This window comes from Cyprinus carpio, chromosome A14, assembly GCF_018340385.1.
Source record: "Cyprinus carpio isolate SPL01 chromosome A14, ASM1834038v1, whole genome shotgun sequence".
Classification (NCBI taxonomy): Eukaryota; Metazoa; Chordata; class Actinopteri; order Cypriniformes; family Cyprinidae; genus Cyprinus; species Cyprinus carpio.
In genome coordinates, this window is record NC_056585.1 from 22,525,305 (window position 1) to 22,541,245 (window position 15,941).

The following is a 15,941-nucleotide window of genomic DNA, read 5'->3' on the forward strand; positions in this document are numbered from 1 at the left end:
AAGGTCCCTTTTTATTTAATTAGCCTATTTTATTAGTTTAGTTTATTTATTTTTAAAGCACTTTAAACTTGAGACTGACCAAAGTGATGTACGTGAGCAGAGTAACAAATACAATATATATATAAAAATCAGAATAAACATAAGCAAAGTATATAAATACCAGATTTAAAACAGAAGCAAAGACCAACAATTAACATGTTAAAAGCAAAAGAAAACAGCTTAAAAGCGCTTTTCACGATACAAATCATTGCAAAGTAGCTTCACAGAAAAGGAAAATTTCTACATTACATTTACATTATGCTTATAAGTGGTGACTATGTCAAGATGATGTCCATATGGCAGATATTTACAGAAAAAAAAATCATGCAGTTAGTTAATGACATGTTTCAAACAAATGGTAAAAACTGTTAACATCAATGATCATATGTTGTGATCAAACTTATGGGAAAATTTGGTAGTTTGTATGTGGGTTCAGGGATGGAGCATTTTTTCCCCACAGTCTGCAACCTTACCAAACAAAGCTGTCAAAATTTAATTAGTACCTTCAACAATTGTCAGGTGAAATATATATATTTTTTATAAATAAGTAAATATGACAGACTGTATATTGAAGCCCTCTGAATTTGTCAATGAAGGACCTTATAGTTACAAAGGCTGAGAACCACTGCCCTAATATCATTTTCCACTGATGATAAAGTATAGCAAATCATGGAAATGACATGAAAATGATTAAAATAATTTTAAAAACAATTAAAAGCTGAATTAGTTACTTATTATGCATTATCAGCTGTCATTAAAGGATGAATGTGTGTGCATGCTTTTGGATAATCAGCCTATTAAGGGTCACAGTAAAAACAGGTTTTTATAAGTGCATGACATTGAGATGTATGTAATAAGTGATTGCATGTTTGTGATGTAGCCAATGTTAATTACTAAGTTGTTCTGAGTGATTGCTAGGCAGTTTCTAAGGTGTTACAGGTAATTGCTAGGCGGTTGCTTCACTTTTAAGAAAACCGGTCCTAAATGGTACCAGAAAAGGGTTCTTCGGCTTGTAACACTATCAGAAGCCTTTTTGGTGCTAAATATAAACCTTCTTATAAGGTTCCATAAAGAACCATGTTTTGAAAATGCTATAGAACCTTAGTGTTGTGCATATATTTATTCAACAGTTCTTTCTGGACCTCGAATCTGATTGGCTGAAAGAGTGCGATATTAGAGTGATAACAGAACTCCAACTGTTTCACTGTTTGTATCACTCCGCTTGCGGTATTTCTCATAGACATATAAACAGCGTATTTATATGTCTATGGTATTTCTCACATCGTGTGTAATGCCGGACGCCCAAATCCACTATAACTTTAAATATAATACTGGTTTGTGTCATGGAATGTAGTTTTACGATTTTTTTTAGGTGAGAATATACTTGTTTGGACTTTAAATATGTTTGTAAATAAAGATAACTCCTTACCTCAACCTGAGCAAATAGTTTTGGCTGAGAGCAAAATCTCATCACGTTATATTTTATGTAACTTCAATGATGTATATAAGAGCCTTTGTTCTTCTGACTGAATTGGCTAGCAACTTTAATGATTGCTGTCGTTGTTTATTAAATATTACTATTCAATAAATAAGATTTTATATGAATAATAGAGTAGTTATTAGTGAGAAACAGTGTGTTCGTGATGGTGATCTTAGTGTTCCGCCATTAGATGGCGATAAGAGAGTGTTTTTATGAGTCAGCAGTAAAGACTTTTTATATTGAAAGAGACTGAAATGCTGTTGTAGACAAGGAAGTTATTTTTATTTTGTACAACACCTTAGCTGTGTCCCAAACTGAAAGCATTTGAAGTGCGATTGCGTCACAACGTTACAACATAACCTGTCCCAAAGTCAGAATGCACCCTCGGAAGACTGCATTCCAAGGCCGATTGTGTCACCGCGGCGCAACATATTTCGAAAGCCACTTCAAATGCACCCTCCATTTCCCAGGAAAATAAACTCTGCATTCCATTTGGAAGGGCTCATCCCTATGCCCTAATCCCTAATCCCTTCAAATGGTTTACTCTCCGGAGTGAGAACTTCAAAGGGTAGAAGGGTGTAGGGGACCAAACAACTCTTTCTTGAAGTGCCCTTCTGCATCATCATCCCGTGCACACACGGTGGCGCCGTCATCATGCAAAGAATCTGCAAAAGATCATGGGAGCCCGAAGTGTCCATCAGTTGTACCCTTCGAAATCCTTCATTCCGAAGGGCCCTTTGAAGTGGCCAGTTATGAGCACTTTGGTTTAAAACGACCCTTCAAAATGGCGGCCATTATTTTTTTCACTCCGAAGTGCCCTAAGGAGGGCGATATATCCCGTTTGGAACTGGAAGTATACATCTGATGGACACTTCGCACCCTACCATATCCCAGAATCTCTTGCGCGCAGGTGACGACGGTGTTTATATTCAAAGAACACAGCGGGTCAGAGTTCTTTGGGGGAATTCACATTAAAATGTAAGTATTGTGTTTTCATTTACTCAAATACCTAGCGAAAGTGTTAAAGTGTTTTTGTTTTTGTTTTTTTTTAATACAAAGCCCAGAAACAATAAGACAACCTCTTTACAAAACTTTAGTACTTCAGCATTTTGTATGCATGTCCTGCTGTGTCATATTTTCTAATGTTAAGATTGCAAACCTGTCTTTATATTTTTCATAAGTGTTTCCATTTTCTCTTATTTTAGTACTATTCTGGAGAAAACAAGCCTGCTGGGGAAAGACTTAAAAAATAAAAAGTAAGCAAGTTAATAGACATTTTTGCTGAAATTCATTGTGCTGTTGTTGTTAACAGGCATGTTTTATTTGCTCTTCCTTAGGATTGCAAGTGTCCTGGGACAGGTGAGAGTGTGAGTGGAAGCTGGTGGAGCTGCTCAGAGAGGATATTAAACTTCAGAGAGACAGAGGAGAGAAGAGCACAGGAGAGCAGGGAGAGAATGGACAGACTGTTTTCTGTTCTTGAGAGAATGCTTAACAAATACATTATTTATTAGCCATTCTCTATTAGGCAAGAGAAAGCAGTGGAAAAAATGGGTACATTAATTTTTTTCAATATCTTTTTTTAAGTGTCACATTGTCAATGAAACAACCTAATTTCTGTAGTTTATTTTTGTGATGTTAGTTAAAAATGAAATAAGTATACATTATTCATTTTTGTTGCGTAATTTATTTGTAAATGAACCTGAGTAGCTACTTTAAATTTTGTATTTTTGTTTTGCATATTCATATTTAAATAAAAGAGAAGTAATTATGTACATTGTTATTTTTTTAATACAGTTTATAATTATTTTTTTTTTGTCCTGTAAATAAGTTTTTTTACACATTAAAAACAAATGTTCTATAAAATATTGAAAGTACTTTTTACAACTGTTTACAACATAGCTTAGGTTTAACATCAGAAAACAACATCAGTTTTGAGCCCAGCCCTGCCTCCATGTGTTCTGGGGTCTTCAGGAAGTAAATCTCTTGGTGAATGGCCAGCACCTCCTCAGCGGAGGACAATGCGGTGGACAGTGGAACGAGGCATGACAAACACTCTGGAGACCACTCTGTATGATGTACCACTGGCAGACAGAAAAGAAAAACCAGGGTCTGGATTGTGGCACCCCATCACTGTTGCCGTTCACTTCTCAGAAGATCCTGCAGCACTGTCAGTGCAGCACTGTGAGGTAGTTTAGTAAACGACTTTTAGTAACTACTAATACCAAATTGGGAAAAAACTACTAGTCATATTTAAAACGTTCGCTAAAGGGATAGTTCACCCAAAAATGAAAATTCCAGTAAAAGTATTATTTTGCATTCTCTAATATACTTAAGGTAGTGTGAGTAAAAGTAAAGGTATGTACATTATTGTTCTGAAAAAGAATTCGTCAGGATGATTTTGCTTTAATATTACTGTTGCACTATTGTGTGTGTTGCATTTTACTTCTGAATATGTTCAAGGTTATTAAATTTAAAGTTGCCTACTAAATATACTGTTGGGAAGTTTAATCTACAACAATGCATCATGTTGTAAAAGACCATATTTTTGTAGTGCTGCTGTCCTGTGAGGAAAAAAAAAGAGAAGAAAACTTAGTTCTTTATATTTGTACAAGTATACTTAACGAATGTACTTCCTGACAGTCCACCTCTGATTATTTTGAAAAATAAAGTATCATCATTTTGTCAGAATATTAACAATTTTTTGCTAACTATATCAAAGGCTGCATCTGAAGGACACGGACAGGTCAAACAGAACACTGTTCAGCTGTCACAGCTGCCAATGAACATTGAGCTGTACAAATGCTCTATTTTTATTTATTTATTATTTTTTTTTAAATACACAGTTTTATTTTTATGCTTACCTGCCTAAAAAATCAGGGCTGCAAACCTGTCTACATATGATCACCATGGTCAAGACAGGAAACTATATAAAATCGCATCTTTGTAAGATATCAGTCAGCATTTGACCTGCTATGTGTGTGTGTGTGTATTTTGTAGTTTTTCATATGTATCATTACATTATTCAAGTAAGCTCCAAGCCAATACTTGCATTTAAAGTTGTAATCCGACAAAGGACGCAGCAAACCAGTGTAACTTACCTGGCCTAAAAACAAAAATTAGCAATTCTGGCTTCACCTATGGCAGGATTGTCCTCTGGTCAGCTCTCCTCTCGCACCGTTGCTATGCGACAAAACGGTAATCGGGAACCTCTGGTGTTGCGATTAGGAAATCCTGCAAAGGCGGAGCATCTCACACACTTCGGAGGGCCCTTTGTGCGCTTCGAAGTCCGTGGAATTCGAAGTGTGCACATTCAATCTAGGGACACAACTCTTGTAAGAAGCAGCCAACAATGCACTGAGCATCAGTGCTGTGGGGAATTACCCTTAACAGATGAAAGGACAGTACAACAAAGATATGGCTTTCCTCAGCGGACATTCAAACTAATGTTTTATTGTGAATATGAGATTGAGCTGAAGAATGAATGCTGTATCAGATGCAGGTAATCACACTCGCTCAGTCCATCTCTCTCTCATAATAATCGACTCTAATACACTGCTTTTAATGCAGTAATAAAATAAGCTTTCAATGAAGCAACTCAACATTCCTTTGTTACTAGTTCTAAAGTTTCGAATTAGTATCGGAGGCTTGAGCTCAGCTGTAAAACTGCCAAACTGAGATTTGAATCTGTGGCGGAAGGAAGTAGTTCTGCACAGTAGTTCTTCAGGGTTTTTAATAATGTTTTTCATTAATAACCTTTTAATAATGTTTTATTTGCATTAATATCAGTTTTTAATATATAATTTATCAATATATTATAGCCTATATTAATGTTTTGTATATATATATATATATAAATGTGTGTGTGTGACCTGTGCTGACAAAATAAGTCACAATGAGAAAATTTTCAAAAAAAAAGAAAGGTTATTCATATGTTCACATTCTTCATTACAAGACCTTTGGAATGATGTATGAACGATGTATGATTTGTTGGAATCAGACAAAAAATGGCTGAGCTACACCTGTTTGAGGTCGACAGAGTCAGCAGGGTCAATTTTGCGAACAATCGAGTTAAAGTTTTCTGAAGGTTTCGAAGCAAAATCACAGCAACATTGCATCTTTTACTCCATTTATTTTCTTAATAATAATAACTATATTAATAATCGCAATATAGCTATTTTTTATTTTATCTTTGTTATTATAAATACAGTAAGAACAGATGCAAAAACAAAAAACAGTAGAACCAATATAAGAAAAAAATAGGTAATGCATTACCTTTTTCATTTTACATAGCCTATAAACAAAAGCATTCAAGTAAAAAATAAAATAAAATAAAATAAAATAAAATAAAATAAAATAAAACTAATAATCAAATGTAAAAATCCCTTTAGTCTGTTAATTACAAATAAATTGATTATTAAAACAGAATAATCAGTTTAAAATCAAGAGCAGCAAGAGATTCCCTCTTTCTTTTATTGTTAGATTAACAATAATGAGACAGATGGCCTATATAGCCTATTAACTGTAAAGTGTGGATCTAATATAATGTTACACATCAGATGTTTTTCCCAACAGTTCCCCAAACGTTCACATAAGACATTACAGATTATGTTTGCGTGAATACTTAAAGTATAATCTAAATTAAATTTAAGTAATCTAACAACATATATTAGCTGAACATATTAATACATAACTGACATTGAATGTGAATAAATACATAAAGAAATAAAACACAAAACATCATTACGTGTGTATTCTGAATGACAGTTTCTCTCTGCAGATGATGATATTGTTGTGGGGTTGTTGATTGTTTATGGATATAAATAAATGAGTTTGTTTTTAGTTTGTTTCTCTTCTGCTTGTTAAAAACAAATATGTTTATGAAGGCACAAGTTTGCACGAACCCTTCAATGAGCCCTTTACAATGGTAAAAGGAAAAAGTCATGGGATAGCTTTAATATTTATGCATAACCCAAGTAATAATTTCGAACTCTAACAATATAGATCATAATTTCAGTATCCCTGTTACTTAGAAGAGGACTGAAGTGTTCTGTTTAAAATAAATAAATAAATAACAGAGAAAAACACATGATTGTAAATAAAAAAACTGTGACTGCTTTCTACATATCTTAAAAATATATAACGGGCTTGCAATCTAATTATGAACCACATGGTGGTGCTATAACAAAATATATCAACAAGCAGACAGCTGAGTAAAGGGGTGAGAGAGGACGTCAATTATTCAGAACTTTCTGTATTTTATCTCTTCCTAGACACGACCACGGACCACCTACTTAATAGCGTTATTAATAGTTCATGCAGCCTATGTATCTGCAATACAATTGACTGTCTGTTATGATTTAGGCCACTGATACAGTGATTCACATCGTCGACATGAAACACGTTAGTGTTTTAATGCATGTAAAAATGCGACAAATTATTACCTATACTGTATGTCACATTCAGTGAATGAATTGACTCTCATGATACTACAGAATACACTTAACTTATAGCTTATTGCAAAATAAATGTCATGTTTTTATATTAGATTTATTAATATTATAATAAATTGAATTTCAATATATTGAATGTTTAATGACTAATGATAATTGTAACTTTGACCTTGTTATATATATATATATATATATATATATATATATATATATATAAATTATAGATATGTTTTATTGTTTTTTGGTTTGTTTTTGCTTTTTTACAATGTGAAGTGCGGAGTGAAGAATATAGAAGGATATGAGGGAGTGTTATATTATTATCTTTTTAATTTATAATGGCAAAACGTTACAAATAAAACATGTTCACATACGTTAATTTCAGCGGAACTTTTGAGAAATTAAAAAAAAAAAAAAAAAAAACATTAAATCTCAACAAAAACTACATTTCCCAGAAACCTTCTCAGCACTCATGCCGGCACCGAGGGGCTGGGCTTGATGTCGTAGCGGCTCTTGCGTTAGAAGAGTAAAATGTGTTTGACAGGAATCTGAACGAGAGGAGGGGGCGGCGGCACACGAGTGGAAATCCGCACCTTCAAGAGGTCGCCATCACTTTTCTCCCCTCGTGAATCTCCAGTCGCGTGCTGTCCGTCAACCGCGGGGAGGCGAATGCGGTGAATTATTTGGAGGCTCAGCAACAGGGCACACAGAGTACAGGATGCCGCTGAGTGAAGCAACCCCGCGCGTGGGGAGCTCCCGCGACTAGCGCCGCGCAAAGTATCCAAAAAGGAGAATGCGAATGGTTACAGAAGACAGGATTCAATTAATATGGAAACGATGTAGCTTCACCGCCGCATTGCATATAGCTAGGGGAAACAGGTTAGAAAGTAGATAGCTAAATAGGGCGCATTTTGCCGTCATATATGCAAACTTACTCATCATCAGGCGCAACTAGCCTGTAACGTTAGTTGGTTGCAACAAAAGGAACAGCGGCTCGACAGTGTCTTCAGATACCAAAGACGACAGAAGAATTCAAGATGTTACGGAGGAGGCTCAACCGACTGGTACGTATGGCACTCTACATGTTACTTTAAACGCAGCTTAACATGTGATCGAGCCTGTAAGTAATGATCCGCGGGAGTCTGACAACAGGGTGCATGTCGGCGAAGCATCTCAAATGTTTGCATAAAGGGGAGCGTTCACTTAAAAACTAGGGAGCCATCCTGCAGAAAGCTCTGAGTTTCTCAACACCACCAAAGCTGTAATTAGTTAGTTGATGTAACGTTAGTTATGCAGTCAACTTCCTGTTAACACTGAGCAGGTGGTGCAAAGCGAGTCGTGCCACGCACATTAACGATTCAAAGCTGAGTTTATGGGCTTTAGCAATCGTGTTTTTGTTTTTGTTTTTTATTTTGTTTTATTTTATTTTTTTGTGTGAAGTTGATAGTTGTTTCAAACGATTTTGAGTTGGCTATCTAGGGTTAGGAGAGGCAGGGTTTGGACACTGCTGACGTCGCCTCTGCTGTGGTGAAGATAAACGTTTTAGGCAGCTCGTTCAGATGTGTCCTGCCAATTATTTAAAGTTGAGCTGATAGTGTTAATCAAATAATACTGCTTAGTCTTGCAAGCTAAGCCCTTTAAATGTTGTACTTGAATCCAATAATTAATTTCCTAATGCCCTTCGTTGCTGTCGCAAACTTTTAGATGCAAATTTTATTTGGGCACGTGATGCAGTAATGCTGCTCTTACCACATGATTGCAGAGCACCAGGGCAGTGCTGGAGGAGCTCTTGAAGTTTAATGCTGGGTTTAAGATGAAGCCTGGTTTTTAGTCTTGGCTGTTTTAGGCTGTGGTGGGAATCCTTGTAATCAAATTTCTCTCTATTTGTGCTTAAATATTGTTGTAATTCACCCTTACAAATGAATTCACCATCTACTCCATATCCTTAAAGGTATAGTTCACCCAAAAATAAACATGTAATTCCTCACCATCATTTCACTCTCAACCTGCATGACTTTCTTGCGCTTCCATTGAAAACAAAAGGAGATCGCATCAGTTATCATTCTCTGTTATTGTATGAAGTAGGGCTGCACGATATATCGAAATTATCGAAATATCGCAAATGTAAATATCACATATGCATATTGCAAGGGCGTGCGATATCTGAATCATTTTAATAATAGGCTACTTAAATCAAAACGTTGCAAAAGGTCAAAGTTTTAGTTTGACGCATATAGCAGAGAATTGCTTGATGTTAAAAAGAGTTAAGTGCAATAAGTTGCAGAAAACAACTCTTTGCTGTCTCTTCTTGCTGTCTGACTCACACCTGAAGCGCGCGCACAAGCCGCATCTCGCACCGCGTTTCTTCAGTTCTGCCACACGTGCAAAGCACACACACACACAGACATGTTTCAGACAGCGCACGAATAGTTAATTTGTCATTCGTATCTCCTCTTTATGTTTGAACAGACACATACACACAGAATTATGTAAACAGTACCCGTCTCGATGATCATTCTCATAAACGAAGTCGGTTATGTTTTAAATGAATGTAAACAACTGAGAAAGAAATCGGATGTGTATCATTATACTGGAACCGTGCAGTCGGTTTTAAAGGGACAGCAGCCTATAAATACGTGCTGCAGAATATGTCACTAATGTTAATCAAACAACAAAACAGCTATAACAAAGATTAATCTAAATTTAATTCATACAGAGAACACAATGCAGTGTTAATTAAAGGGATACTCCACCCCAAAATAAAATTTTTGTCATTATTCACTTATCCCCATGTCGTTCCAAACCTGTATAAGCTCAGTTAGTCTTTGGAACACAATTTTAAGATATTTTGGATGAAAACCGGTAGGCTTGAGAATAAATAACAGTAACAAGGTCCACAAAAGGTATTAAAGTCGTCGTCAGAATACTCCATCTGCCATCAGACGTGCAATCTGGGTTATTTAGCTATGATTTGAAAGAAAACAGTGCATCCTTGTGGCACGGATGATACAGAAGAGCATACGCAGCATACAGTGATATGGAGAGACACAGAGGAGAGTGTTGACAAAGAAATTGTTGAATAAAGTCATCATTTTTGTTTTATTCGCTTACAAAAAGTGTTCCTGTCGCTTCATATAACCCAGATTGCACGTTTGATGGCAGATGGAGTATTCTGACGATGACTTTCATACCTTTTATGGACCTTGACACTGTTATTTACTTGGCAGTCTATGGGACAGTCACAGGCCTCATGGTTTTCATCCAAAATAACTTAAATTGTTTTCTGAAGACGAATGGAGCTTTTACGGGTTTGGAACGACATGGGGGTAAGTGATTAATGACAAAATTTTCATTTTGGAGTTGAGTATCCCTTTACCACCTAATTATTAAATTTCTGCACCTGAATGTTTATTTTATCTATGCTTGTAAGTTTTGTATTTCTTTCTTTTTTTTTTATTTATTTTTTTTACACACTTTAAGCAATATCGTATCTTATCGAATATCACATTTTTTTTAACAACGTATCACATTTTTCTTCAATATCGCACAGCCCTAGTATAAAAAAAAAAAAAAAAAAAAAGCAATGAAAGTTTCCATGGAAGAAAGAAATTCAATTCAGGTTTGGAACAACATGAGGGAGATTAAATTAATAAACCAATGTGCCTGTTAGATCAGAACTGTTTTCTTGTAATGTGCTGATTGTATGAAATTAAGCCTCTCCTCATTTTGCATAATATTATTATACTCTTAACATTTGTTATTTATGGGTCAGTATAAGCAAACCACATTCTCACTTACTTAGTCTTGTACTATTTGCATAAGCCAGACTTTGGTCTAAGTTTACCTCCTATTTCCCTTCATAACATTTTTGTACCTGAAATTATTTGTTGTTTGCATGAAAGGAGGGGGCCTGGTAGGCAGCAGGCCTTCAACTAATCGAGTAGCTGTACAACAACCGCTCTCTGAGAATCTGCGTCTTTAGATGCACACTGCACTGTTTTTCTATGTAAACATGAGCCAGACTTATGTGATTGTTGTGTTCGCGCCATGCATCTTTTGGAGATTCTCAACATTGAGCATTGCTATGTTAAGTTTAAAGAAGGTCATCCCTAGTTCCTTCTGTAATACAAATTATTTTGTTGTGAAAATCCACATGAAATAAAAATTCACTCTATTTTCTAAATGCATGTTATGGGTCGTATTGTGAAAAATGTACCCAGTATTATGTTCATCTGCCTCCATTCTTGACTGCATTGCCCACATTAACAACTGATAAACAGAACCAAATCTCCATCCTATATTTGATTATCCATTACACTCAGATGTTCGTGATTGTTTTGTTGTGACCCCTCTAGCTGATTTTTGTTTCAGCCTGAAACCAATTATTCATGGCTATCTTAAGACCAAAAGGTCCACTAGGAAATTTGAAAATTTTGCACATCTCTACTGGTCGTTCACATAGTTCTGGTGGCACTGTTCCTCTTTTATGCTGAGCTGCTTTACTACCTTGTCTCTATTTATAGTGTAACTCCAATAACTGTTGGTGCCATTAGGCTAAATCATGCTGCTGGCAGTGTGTACGCTATAGATACCAGCAGTAATAGACCAATATAATGATACCAAGCTCTGATATTCTCGCAGGTCTTGTAATGTTACTCAAGTCAACATATTCTCTTGCCCCACTATGGGCTTTGGTGTGTTTTTGTATGGATCATAAATAATGTTTGCGTGGCCCCCATACCTGTTGTCAGTGATGCAGACAGTATTGTTATTGCAGCATCTCATTTAAAGACATTCTTCTCAGATAACATGGACAACTGTTTACTGGAAAGTCAAGGTCTGTGTAAGCTGTACGAGCAGGAATCTTCTCTTTTGATGTGCTGCTAGCTCTGTATTCTCGGAAAAGTTAGCTGCTGTAGCAAAGCACCTTTTGTTGTAGTTCTCTGACAGAGTTGCTTTGCTCACGTGTTGAATAGTAGTGCCTGAGTACAAGAGCTGCACAATAATAGTTTAAGTGATAATCCCGATTATTTATAGTATACATTTTTCAGGATAAATAATCAGTGGGCCAAGTTTGCTTAATCATAAGAAGCAGATATTGTGATCATGATTAAAGTATGATTGATTGCACAACCCTATTATTTACAGACGTTCTCTGAACAAACAGAGTTGATTGGTTTCAGTTAGACTTCAGAGTAGCTGTTGACACATCAACTGTACGTCAGGCCCCGTCTGACTGGATTCCTCTATGTTGTGTCACTTCTCATTTATTCGTAGGTCCTTCCTCTTCACCAGTTACAGATGAATTCAGAGCTTCCTTTGGTGCGTATGAAGCTCTCTTAGGAAAGACTTTGCCTCTTTGAAGCAAACCCCTGAGGAGATCTGAAGATGGAGCTGTGCAGATGTTATTAACCGTGGCTTACCCAAAGAACACTGCAGATGTTTGATGTGTGTGGGTTCCTATTCTCTCCTCTCTGCAGTTTTTCACCATCTGTAATCTTTTTTTTTTTTTTTAATTTGATATTGTGAAACATTTGTGGGATGTTTGTCTTTTCTTTCTACCGTCTTTTTCATTTCACTGGGCTTTTTTTTGTTGCAGTGGCAACAACAGGAAATACATGAAAAGGGTGGGTGGGAGAATGTGTGCTACAGGAAAATTAGGAAATAACCGGAATCTGGATTCAAACTCTGGTGACCCATCAGGCTGCATCTTATTTTCTTATTGCATTGTAGTGCTGTTTTCCTTCAGATTAAAGTTGCAGTGAAAAGAAAGTAGTGACAGATGTTCCATTCCTATTGTGACATACATCCAAGTAAAATTAATTATCAAAAAGGAAAAATATTAGATTGAGGAATTGGTTGATTTGATTTTGAGATGTGGGCGTTGCACTCAAATTAATGTAAGCTTTTAAGAAAGGGACAGAGTTAAAGCAGACTAAATGGAGTAGTCACCAGGGGGAAGATGTTTTCATTGGAAGATTGAGTTATGACTTATTGTTTTGTAAGAAAAAAAAAAAACACAATGAAACCTCTATACATGTATGACATTACCATTAAGAGCTATAACAGTCATTTACAAAATAGATAGAGTGAATTTTCATTTTATGCTGGCTTTTAAAACCAGTGTCCCTCAGCACTATTGCTGGGACAAGGCCCACAGAATTCTGAGATATTGAAAGCTTGCATGTGCATTGTCAATGTGCTGTCCAGCTTTTTCCTCGTTGTGCAAGCCAGGTAATTTAGAGCACCTCAAATTTTAAGGACATCCCATCACTGCTGAGTTTCTATGGTATTGTTTTCAACAGTGCTAAGTTTTGAACCCAGCAAGGGCTTTCAGTACGCCTCGTCATTGGCTGTCTTGTCCGTGCTTTGCCCGAGTCGTCAGGTGTACTGTCATGCAAGGGCCACTTAGTCCTGCTCCACTCCTCTGCTTCCACTGTGGTGTGTTCTAGCTGCTAATCAGTCGGTCGTCTGGCTGTGCCTACAAAGGATGTTTTTGGGTGTCCGGGTGATGCAGGAGTGCATCATAAACAGAAGCTGCTGGCCTCAGGGAACCTGGTGTTGGAAAGCAACCGCTGTCACACAGCTCACCCAACACCCAACACGTGTGTGTGCATGATCTCTGTGAGGAGCTCTCGCTCCCTAGGCAATGTGTGCATGTGGTCTTTCAAATGTCCATCTTTACGACGTGTAAACGTAAACCCAGTCGATTATGTCTCAAGTGACTGTAAACAGGTGGAAATCAGATAAGTGCTAATTTTGAATCTGTGCATAATGTCTTGCAGTTAGTTTACAAAGATTCTGTATGTTATGCGAGAATCGATCAAACAACCATGCAAGCTATAAAGTGGGATCATCACAGCTCTTCTAGATAACTTTAATAAGCTCTTTAGTTTATTTTACACACATTCATCTACAGTGTGTAAGTGTTTACACTGTAATGAAAGAAATTACATGATCAAAAAAAATCTGATTTGACACATTTTCCTGCAGTCTGATCATAGCCTAAAAGACTTGTTTAAAAAGCATTACATAATACAGACCTCAAACTTTTGAATTGTAGTGTACGCAAGTAGTTCACACACTATTTTACATTGCTTTATAGAAGCCTATATTGCAAAATATGATACATCCTTTGAACTGTCAATATGGGCACCTTTTATATATATGGCACCTTGGTCTAAAGAAAAACCCGTCCAGCCTTGCTGTATATTATAATGGGAAGTGCTTAACTATTACAAACAATTATTTGGGTTTTTATTCTTTTACCGCACAGCTCATGGTTCGACAATGCAGTTCACCGTCTAATCAAAACAGATTAGTGCTAGCCTTGTCCATGGTATTTTGTTTGAGCTACTCTTTGTGCTAGCCCAGTGACCATTTACCTTCACTATCTCAGAAAGCTTGTAGCATTACAAGTAAAAGTTGTAAAAATTGTAAAGTTGTAAAATCTGGCTTCATTTGTTTTGACCACCTAGAAATGATCCCCGGCTAGAATTTTAATCTCCATCTCAGATCAACCACCTGACCATCACAAACAGCCACTAATCGTCACTGACCACCTGTTGCAAAGGGTGGGTAGTTCTACCGATGAAAACCATGTTGATGGTGCGATGGACTTTTCAGAGTAAGTGGCGGAGGATGAGGGGCTCACATTGGCCTGCCTGGGCCAGTGATTTATTGGCCTTGTTTCATCAGGAGAGCCATGTATTGATTAGAGTCCTGCTCCGTTTTGCTGCCATTTGTCTTGTCCCTCCCGAACTGGCTGGCAGACAGAAATGCGTATGCTGACTACTACTACTTCTCTCCCTCTTTCTCTTGCTCTCTCTCTCATTGCACTCTGGCTCCCCATAATGAAAACGCAGCCAGCCGCACAAGGCTGAACCCCACATCCCATCAGAGTCAGGATGGGTGAGAGAAAACGGTGCAAAAAACAGACAAGGCAATGGAAGTGCATGTGCAAATCTACCTGTTGTATCCCTTCGTTACCTTCCATGTATAATAGACAGGCTTTCAGAGTTTTATTGCCACAGCGAGGCCGTTGGAGATCAAGGAGTGTCCGGGTCTTTCTCTAAAAGCAAGGCTGAATTCTCAGTTTGTCATTTTAAATAATTTACGTGGCTCGTTTTTAAAAATTCTCCTCACAGCATTCCTCCCTTCCCAGCTGTATATCGTCACCAAGGCTTGTGGACTTGAAAATACATTCCTGTCATCCATATATTTATAAAGCCTCATCTTGAGATTCCCTGTGTTGTGCCCTAGCTCCCAGCAATACCCCAAGAGCATTCGTGCAGCAGTGTGAAGAGAATAATGAAAAGTCTAAGTGTGTGAGAGGGAAATGGAAAGTGTGAGTTAGTGTTTATTGGTACTTTTGCTTCTACAAGCAAAAAAGAGATACTTTCCACTTATAACAGCAAAAGCAAAAGGACCCATTACCCGGCCTTGATGCACACCCGTACATACATCTGGAGTTCCCGGTTAAATAACGGGCTTCGATGAGAACCAGATGAGCCCATGCTGGAGCTTTCTCATCAGTCCACTGGAGGCAGAGAAATCAAACCGCTTGTAGCCTCAGCAACCTGGGTGCGCTGTAGCGCACATTAGTTTCCTTTGCTGTTACTCTCTTCTGACAGCTAGCTTTTTCTCTGCCCCTTCAAACACAATTTGCTGTAATTAATTGAATAGTAATTACAGTCAGTGATGCTAAATATATAGTAAAAGATAATGGCATCAGAGCCACAAGAGCTGAGATGCAGATATTTTTTCGGCATATCAGCATTTAGATGCAAATATCCGACGTTGAATGGTAGCTAGAACGACTCCCTTTTTCCCATCACTCCTTCCTCTGCCCCCCCCCCTTTTCTCTCTCTCTGGGATGAAAGCCACAGTGCAGTCAAACTGATTAGTTTATCCATACAAAGGAGGAGACATGATAGTACCTAAATTAAAGCTATGGAGCTATTGTTCCTCCAACA

The 15,941-nt window shown here is 37.1% G+C and overlaps 1 protein-coding gene across 2 annotated transcripts in view; it reads left to right on the forward strand.

The window, feature by feature from the left end:
* Positions 1-7,477: 7,477 nt before the first annotated feature.
* Positions 7,478-15,941, forward strand: part of LOC109101832 (phospholipid-transporting ATPase IG-like) — a 62,085-nt gene continuing 53,621 nt past the window's right edge. For both annotated transcript variants that reach the window (XM_042770257.1, XM_042770256.1), the window contains exon 1: positions 7,478-8,030. In XM_042770257.1, coding sequence (XP_042626191.1) covers positions 8,004-8,030 — 27 coding nt within the window. In that variant the 5' untranslated portion in view covers positions 7,478-8,003. The remainder of the gene's footprint in view (positions 8,031-15,941) is intronic.